The sequence below is a fragment of the Homalodisca vitripennis genome, chromosome X (assembly GCF_021130785.1).
Source record: "Homalodisca vitripennis isolate AUS2020 chromosome X, UT_GWSS_2.1, whole genome shotgun sequence".
Lineage (NCBI taxonomy): Eukaryota > Metazoa > Arthropoda > Insecta > Hemiptera > Cicadellidae > Homalodisca > Homalodisca vitripennis.
The window spans coordinates 149,459,801-149,469,813 of record NC_060215.1 but is presented as its reverse complement, the minus strand read 5'-3'; the positions used below and the strand labels follow the sequence as shown (position 1 = coordinate 149,469,813).

Sequence of the window (10,013 nt, the reverse complement as noted above, 5' to 3'; positions counted from 1 at the left end):
AAATAATCAGAATGAAAGAGAGCTTAAACTAAGATGTATGATAGATGAAGCAAATGAATGGTATAAATCAAATGTTCTGTTGTTGAATTTAGAAAAAACTCAAAATATGGTTTTCTCCTTAAAACTTCAAGCTGATTGTAATGATAATGTGGTTAATTTATTAGGTATCAGTCTGGATTAAAAGTTGACCTGGCATTCTCATATAAATAATGTATGTAAAAGATTGAGCAGGGTCATATATCTCTTGTACCATTTGAGGCACTGTGTAGACAAACACTATCTTAGAATGGTTTACTTTGCCCTGTTTCAAGGTGTAATTACATATGGTCTATTATTATGGGGTAACTGTAGCAGTATAAATGAAGTATTGATAATTCAAAAGAAAGCAGTCAGAATTCACAACAACGCCATTGTCTTGAGCACTGTAGACCCTTCTTTATTTGTAGTAAAATACTAACTGTTGTAAATCTATATATTTTATCTTGTCTACTTTTTGCAGAAAATAATGTTAATAATTATGTCCTCAATGAGCATGTTCACTCTTATGCTACTAGAAATTCTCACCAAATTCATGTACCTTTTGCTAGGTTAAGTAACACTAAATTCTCTTATGAAATTGTTAGCATAAGGCTATTTAATAGGCTGCATCTTTCTGCTCATTATAGTAGCTTCAATAGTTTTAGGAATATTTTATACAATTGGCTGTTGAACAATCATTTTTACAAAATTGATGAGTTCTTTAAAAGTGATGTATCTAGTCTAGTCTTCCAAAGTTAGTCTGTAGGTAGTTGTATCTGTATATGTTAATTGCTTTTATTTGTATGTATCTGTATGACGTAGCCTATTGTACAAATATGTATTTAATGGCCAAATATATGACTTATGTCAAACTGTCCTGGGACATCAGTTTGAACATCTGATATAAAACACACGGGTTGGTCAGTTTTAGCCCCTTTTTCTGCTTAATATAATTGTATTAATTGTGCTTCTTTAACTTTACATTAAAAAATTATAACTGCCCCAAAAAACAAATTTTGGGAAAATTGTTCGCTTTTGTTTCCTAGAGGGATGTCCCGAGTTTAATTTTTTTATCTTTGGCCATTGAAGGTTGAGCAAGATAAAAAAGGTTCAATGAACTACTTTGTACTGGGTTGAGATAGGAAGCTCTAGTTTCCACTGTTTTTCTTCTTTTAACAAGATCTTTCAAATGAGGTGTTACTTAATGGGTTTTTAAGTTTAATAATTTTCAGCTGCTCTCCCAAAATTCCATATTTAGGAAATGGACAAAGTTATAACAGTGACTAAAAATTGTTCAGTTCTATTTCCTAGAAAGGTATCCCGAGTTTCATCCCTCCATCTTTATCCATCAAAAACTAAACAGAGTGGATCCATACTTTTAACTCACACTGTATATGTTGATAATAAAGATTAAATAGTTGAGATATTTAGGAACGGGTGAATTAAATTTATGGACATACCAGATTAACTTGTAAAAAGCTGCACCCAGAAACGAAGTATACAACAGTTATAGGGTATAAAAATGCACTTTTGGGTTCCAACCAGAATTTTGCCCCCATTTCCTAAACCCTCCATTACAAGGGCAACAAACATTTTAAACGTAAACCCCCGTCAAGCAGCACATCATTCTAAAGGTCTCAATGAAAAAGAAAATGAACAGTGGAACTTACGAGTTCATTATTTTACTACAGTATAAAATGGCGGCTGATTAAAAGTAAAAATATCCTTGTTCAAAAAATAGAAAACAAGTTTTTAACTAAATATTTATATAGTACTATTTTGAGTTAAATGTTTTAAAATATAAAATGTGTAATAAATATGTTTTATGTATTTAAATATTATATATTGACTGGCTTGCAAGTTCATCTGATCTATTACCACTACATTACTGTGTGTAGATCATATTAAAGACAATGTGTAAAACTGTACAATTGAAACCGAATTGTACAAGAAATTCGAAGAGTTTCATGATATTTTAATCTACTTTTCAGACGATCAAAGGGGAACAGTTTGAACATCTGTTATAAAATACTGAATTTAGTAAGTTCGATGAATTTTAATTTTACTAATGTTAACTGTTCTTAGTTTTTATTGGGTTAATTAATAATCAATTATAATTTTTATCACCACAAGAAACAACAGTTACTAAAAGTAGGAATATGAATTTTGAGTACGAATCAAAAGCGCGTTTTAATGTTGAAAATAAAAATGTGTTAAGTGTTATTGCTATACTCACTACATTAAAAAAATAATATGTGTCAAAATGGCGGACCAATTTGGGAGTTTATAAAAATATCTGTATATTCCACTCTCAACAAAAAACCTTCTAAATTATTAATTTGCAATGAATTTCCTTTAAAATGGCATGTTATGTAAAAATATTTCACAGAAGTACCTTAACCCTAAAAAATACCCAAATTTAAAAACATTCAAATAAGCATTACTATAGAGTAATTTGTGTTTAGTCCTTTTGTTTAGCACGCTATTACTTTCTTTATCTTTCATACTTACAAATATCGTTCAACACTGACCATTTTCAAGAAATACATTATGCTAAAAATTGCAACTATTAAATTATGAACATGTAATTTTCAGGGTAATATTATCCTTAATACGTTTTTCATGCAACTTTTCGGTGGAACATGGTTTTCATACCTGGATATATTCCAAACGGATTGAGACATCAATGTACAACCTTCACCATACTCATTAAATTACTTTTTTGGATTTTTGGAGGGTGAAAATATTTCACTCCTTTCTTTTCAAAGGGGGGTAACTTAAAATTTTCAAATTGCAACTTATATCTTATGACATGTCATTTTTAAGGTCCACTCAATGGAAACACAATGAACAAAACATCTCTACGGCGATCCTAGCAAAAGTTATGGGCAAATAATACCATCTAGAAAAAGACACCTCTTGCCAAAAATATGCACACCAGAAACATTATATACTACGTAGAGGGACAAGCTGGCCCCTCAAAGTCTTAGTAAAAGATATCATGAATGCATTGTGTTGATATGCACAAGACATTGGCATTGTCCCTACAGATTATTATTTTTTTGCGTTATTTGCCCATTTGCTAGAAACGACGTAGAGATGCTTTCTTAGTTTCATGCATACCCTCCTATTCAAAGAGTTTGTCTAGTATTATGTAGTTCTACTATCATAATATATGTTTAGTCTGTGGGTGTGTATACCAGTAGACAGAGCCTGCCTGGTCTGCGTAAAGGTCTGCGTAAGGCACTCGGTTCCTGCGTTGAGTAGTGAAATAACAATAAAATACTGTTCTTCAGAGACTAACAGAATTAAGGCCATTTGTTGCTGATGTAAGACCACATTGCGTGTATCGGAGCAAGAGCTATCACTATATCACCTACGGTACGAGATCTCAGTTCATTTTGGTCTAACGAGTAAAGTTATCTTCTAATAGTTACAAAAGATAGATTTATTTACAGTAAAAACAGTTATTAAAAGCTGACCATGGAAATATGCCACAGAGGAATGGAAGGTTACGTGCACACTCATTCTGAGACGGACTTTTCAAGTCGAGTCAAGTTTGTTTAAAATTTTTGGTCACTAAATAAAAAGTCACGCCGAGTGCAATGTCAACTCTATAATTTCTGAACAACTTTGTAAATATAAATCTAATATTAAAATAATTATTTTCACATCCATACACCTTTCACTCAGTTCAACAAAGCCACTTTTATTGAATACAGATGCAAACTGTTATCGCTGTATTTACAGGAGGTCATAGTACAATCACTTATTTTATCTTTTTGGCACCAAATTTAAATATTAGGCTACAATTTAGAATTCTAAAATTCTCTGAAACGCATCCCTTGACTATACCAGAAGTATAAACATAGCAGTTTCATTAAATTAACTTCTAGAACAATACTTTGATAGTAATTTATCCGCAAATGTTTTAAAAACTCATATTAGTAGTTTAGTTATAGTTAACTACTCACTGTTATTAACTAATAGGTAAAATGGACTAATGTTTGCAGTTTAAATATATTTGGATATAGTGACTATTAACCAATTAATTACAAACAAACTCGACTCAAACATGAAACACAAAAAGTCTCAACCATCACTCTTTATGAACTGATTTAAAATGATATGTTAGAGTTTCTCCATGTTCGATCTGGATGATGAGGTACCTGTACTTAATCTGGGGATCGTTGACTTAACTTTCCTCTTTGAAATGAAATGCCTCGATGTGGTGTGACGTTCCTTAAACCTCCTGAGTCTCCTATTATGAGGTACAAATTTTCCGAGCACGGGGGAGAGTTCACTATCAGAGGCTGATTTTAATTTACCAGCTTCTACTCTTCCTTTACAAGTGATTACAGAGTCCCGCCATTTACCTAACATGGAAGGAGATATAGACTTGTGTTTCCTCTGGACTTTCCTGGAGAATCCAGTGATTTCTTGTATGTCTTGCTTTCCAGCAATCGGCAATGAAACACTTCCGAGTACGGATTCGTTAGAGTCAAAAAACAGATCAGAACCGTCTCCTGATTCTAAGTAGGATTTGAGAAAACCAGAATTTGGTGATTCTACGTCAGACATTTTGTTGGGAGTTTTCCGTTTGCCGAGGATGGGACTTGGAGTGCACTGGTCATCGAGACGTTGCTTTTTGCTTATCAATGGACTTGGAGCTCGTCCGCGTTTTCCCACGATGCCTGCAGTCATCTCGCTGAGGTCTATGTTGCGCGACCTGAGAGTCTTGATTGGCGTAGCACTTCGCAACATTCTCGTGGATTCCTCCAGAGTTTTGGACTTGCATAAACCTCCTGCTTTACCTGAAAAAAATTGAATAAGATAAAAACTCACTGTGAACAAGAAAATTAAAACATACAACCGAAATTTAGTTTAGCAACTGGAGTTATAACATTGTGGTTTTAATGTTTCTATAATATATATATATATATATATATATATATATATATATATATATATATATATATATACTACATAATAAGGAGTAATAGATTAAAAAGATACTATTCATAACAGTATTTGTGGGAAGACGTTTTAAGGGTCAGCAAGAGCTGTGATTAACTATTTAGTGCCCAGCATTCTTGTTAGTGAATAACATTAACAGGCTAAAAACATACCTTGTCATACAATCTAATATTTAAAACTGCTTACGCGTTTCGGTATAAAGATAGGTACCGTCATCAGAGGATAAAAACACAATGCATACACCGGCTTAAAAAAAGAAATAAAGAAAATGAAATGGAACTAATATATATAACCACAAATCGTGTTTCTAATATTTTATCAAACCGAGGCCGCATCTTGAATAAATTTGATCAGTTAGGTGTATATAAAATTAAATGTTCAGATTATCCGTATTCCTATTTAGACCAATTTTGTAGATCTTTTAGAAAACAAAACAATGAACATAAAAATGACAAAATAAAGATCCACCGTCACTCAACACTGCACTGATATCTATTACTCAGTGAATACAACTGAGAACATCCTTGAAGTTCTAAATTTATGCCAAAAAGGACAAATATATATGCTGGTCTATTGATTTTGGTGCCAGGATTGGCTCAAATTCAGAATTGGATTGGCCAAAAGATTCAGAGTGTAGTTACCCCACAGCATTATTACAAACTGACCATTAAGTGCAGGGAGGGAGGGACGCCTCCGGGTGCCTGGTTTGGTGCACTTTTTGTCTAGACTCAGCCGTCTCTTCTTGGGCTCACAGTTGAGAAACACACGCTCATTCTCGGCATCACTGCTACCGTCCTCCACATTGTTCTTGTCCTCTGACCTACAACAATATTGCTTTGTGTATTTGTGTTTAGATTTTTATCATCACACAATAATGTCATATAATTCTCTTATGAAGAGGTAAAAAGCAGCGTTGAGAGGAAAAACCGCCAGAACTGGTTATGAAATCACAACCACCAATGTAAGTTATCATACAGCAACTTGGCTCCGGATTAATTCCAAACTATGAAATTATTTTGCTAGGCTTCACCATTGATATACCTGGAGTTATTATTTTTAAGATTTGACAATAAGTTAACAGAAATTACTTTCAAATCATTAATCCAAATATTTGAAGAAGCCTTTAAGAATCTAACTGATATTGACTAAAATAGTTGTATAATAGGAAACAAATTGTTTTATAACTATTTTTGTACTTTTTACTATTCTTGCATTTTTATAATTGCAACTAATTCACTGACAAAAGAGGAATCTAAACACAATTTATGAACCATATGTTTTGGACGGATTTCAGAAAAATGACTTTTTCTATAATTGTATATATTGTTCAATAGGTCATGGCATAGACATTTTCACAATAAAATGTTATTTTTCTTCTAAATGTATCAATTTTTTTTGTAAAAATTGTTAATAATATTTTTCCAGAAAGAAAAACTAATAATAGTAGAAAGGTTTTTGCCTTGAGAGATAACATAAAGACAGTCCATTTATTGGCAATAATACTCCAAAATGTGATTCACATGATGCTCAAACTAATGAAATATCACCAACCTTTAATTCAGGAAACAGGTGAAAACAATAAAGCCATTACTGGACAACATTAATATTTTATAAAATGATAATTTCCATGAACTATACTTTTACTATAAGAAATATGTGTAAATAGTTATATTAAAATTTTGACCGACTGTAAAGAAGTAAATGTAGTCGCAATACACTGCCGATTGGTTATTTTTGTCAATACCCCTGATGACCCTAAATTGCCAACTGGTTCTGAAGGGTAAATGAGAATGAAAGAGAACTCCTTTGCGAACATTACCCTGGGGTCTGTCAAAGCTGTCTATAAAGCAAAACACATCATTTTTATGGCAGTAAGACTTCTAAAAGTACCGTCAATGTCTATTTGCCACCAGATGGCCAAGTCAAAAGTACATGAAATAATGTACTATTCTACAAACTAAATAAAATAGAAATCATACAGAGGTCCAACAGTAGCATTTAGAGCAACAATACATAAGCTTAGTGGTTTGATACAGTTTCCTACTACTTTTTGTTTTTGTTTTTTAAGCAGGCTGCATTAAAACTAGCCAGAACATGGCATTAACAATTTTAAAAAGCAACAAGATTGTAACAAAACGTATACAATTTTACAGAAGTCCTAACCAAATAGAAATCATTAATAGGTATAAAATTCTACAATAAATATAAAATTCAACAACAAATATAAAATTTAACAATAAGTATAAAGTTTAACAATTAATATATAAAATTTAACAATTAACATATAAAATTTAAAAATTAATGTAGAAAATTTAACAATCAATACATAAAATTATACAAATACAATTACATACAAAAACCTACAACAAATTAGAAACATTTAAGAATGAGATGCTCCAATTTATTATAAATCTTAAGTGAAAGGAGTGAGTGACTATACATTGACACCCAATCTGTGAAAGTTAATTATTGTTTTATTTTTATTATGGGTGTTGTAGCTATGTATATCACTGGCAAGTGTTATTAACTGTGGGTTTCTCATTACGTATAAAGTAAGATCGAATATATGAAGGTTTATTACAGTTTGAACCTACCTGTTGTGAAGTGGAATGTTCGAGTTGCACTTGAGGAAGTGGGAGCTGGAAGCTGTGGACTCTACATTACTGCCCCAATCACAGTTCCCCTGAACTCCATCACTTGACTTTCGAGTTGTTGTTTCTATTGGCTTTGGCTTTATTTCCTCTTTCTCTGGTCTCGTGTTACTTTTATTTTGTTGCTTCTGGCAGAATTTATTATTATGTTCTTCTTTCTCTTCTTTGTCACTGAAATTAGCATAAAAACAATCAATACATCACAATAACTTTATCACCTGTTATAAGATACTTATATAAAAAAAACCATACGAATAAAAAACCGTACTACCAACCCTACTTCAAAACTCATGGGATTTTCAATTGCGTCACACATTTTAAACTGCTATTGTAAAACAACAAGGAGTGACAGTAACCTCTCACTAGCATGGCTGGATAGCCACTGAACAGAGAAACGCCCTGACATCAACATGGCCGTGATACTCCCGCCCCTAGCGGCTACGGAGCAAAATGTAATATACTTTCTGGATAGCCAGAGCCCTTCCCTAATGCAGAGTTGGCAGTACATTCCCGTATAAATAAATGGAAGGACAATGAATGAATTCAAGGTTTTTCTAGGATTATTCCTTCACATGGGAAATATCATCATTCCACGTATAAATGATTATTGGAAAACAGATCAATTGTCAAAAATATCATTCCTGACTACATGAGTCGTGATCGTTTCTTGATAATTTTGCGTTGCTCACATTTCTGCAACAACAATGAAGAAAATGATGACCGGCTTTTCAAGATTCGAATGATTGTTGATCATTTTAATGACAAAATGAAAAATGTGTACTATCCGGGAAAGGAACTTAGCCTAGACGAGGTTATGGTACTGTGGCGAGGACGTTTGTTTTTTAGACAGTACATAAAAAAATAAACGCCACAAGTATGGTATAAAAATTTATACCCTCACTGAACCAAATGGACTCGCCCTCAACACTCTGATTTATACTGGCCAACAAGATGAATTGGGTGGCAAAGGTGATACTAGTAAAGTGGTGAAGCACTTGGTAGAGGGGAAAGAAAACAATGGCCATGCAATTTACATGGACAATTTCTACAATTCCCATGACCTGTCAAAATCTCTTCTAGAAAAGGGCATATACTGCACAGGAACCTTGCAAGCAAACCGGCAACAGAACCCTCCAGATGTTATAAAGAAGAAGTTGCGGAAAGGAGAAACCATTGCTCAGTACTCCGAGGACCATGTTATGGTAAGAAAATGGCAAGACAAGAGGACAGTGATGTATATTTCTACTGAACACAGCAATGAACTTACTGATACAAGAAACAAACGTGGAGCTAGAGTGCAAAAACCTTTGCCCATAATTAAATACAATACATACATGTCAGGGGTTGATAGAAAGGATCAATTGATGGCCTACTATCCCTGTGAGCGTAAAACATTACGTTGGTACAAAAAGCTTTTTTTACACTACCTGCAGATGGTGATAGTAAATGGATATTTGCAGACTTGTTGTTATCAAAGCTCTATTGGCCAATAAACCCCGCTTAGCTTTAGCTCTAAGCCCCAAGGAAAACGATCATTTCCCATCTAAATGCCAAACAGGTAAGATACATTTATATAATTTACAATTAGCAATAAGCAAATTAGTACCATATTACCATGTACCATATTACTGAAAATAAACCCACTTTGTTCATAACTTTGTTTTATAGCATGTTACATAAACTCTTTAATTTCAAGAAATAATGGCAAAACGATGAGGAAGAAGTGTAGGAACTGCAAATCCAAGGGCAAAAGGATGGATACAATTTATCACTGCCTAGCTTGTCCCGGCTATCCCGGACTATGTTTGGCATGTTTTACGGAATACCACAAATGAAGTGCCAGTTCCTAAATTCAGATGTCAAATTCAAGGATTTGTTGTACATATATTTTACTGTAAATATATAAAATACATTTTTGTAAATTATAGAATGTTTTATTTTGATTTTCCGTTTGTCAAACTACGGGTATTTTACAAAATCTATACCACGATTTTGTTCATAAGAGAACAAAATTACATTATTGACCAAAAATGTTATCAATCGTAATTAGTTGTTACATAAACTGGCTAATAATAGAATATCCAAAGACGAAATTTTGGTAGTCATGGTGAAATAAACATGGACGCACAAGTGCGCTTTCAGCATATGACAATGAAGACTCTAGGTCATGTGCTATGGACTCACATGTGCGTCCATCATATATCGATGTATATATATATATATATATATATATATATATATATATTGTGAGAATGACATAACTAATATATACATGATATTATATAAATATATTATGTATAAATACTAATCAAAAGTGCAGCACATGGGGAAAGATTGCACATATTTGGGCAGCAGTGAATGTGTTAA

The 10,013-nt window shown here is 32.9% G+C and overlaps 1 protein-coding gene across 2 annotated transcripts in view; it reads right to left on the bottom strand.

Annotated features, from left to right (window-relative positions):
- Window positions 1–1,261: 1,261 nt before the first annotated feature.
- LOC124370000 (probable protein phosphatase 2C 71) overlaps window positions 1,262–10,013 on the bottom strand; it is a 78,490-nt gene continuing 69,738 nt past the window's right edge. For both annotated transcript variants that reach the window (XM_046828265.1, XM_046828264.1), the window contains 3 exons: window positions 7,590–7,817; window positions 5,661–5,815; window positions 1,262–4,832 (listed from right to left, as the gene is read on the bottom strand). In XM_046828265.1, coding sequence (XP_046684221.1) covers window positions 4,150–4,832; window positions 5,661–5,815; window positions 7,590–7,817 — 1,066 coding nt within the window. In that variant the 3' untranslated portion in view covers window positions 1,262–4,149. The remainder of the gene's footprint in view (window positions 4,833–5,660; window positions 5,816–7,589; window positions 7,818–10,013) is intronic.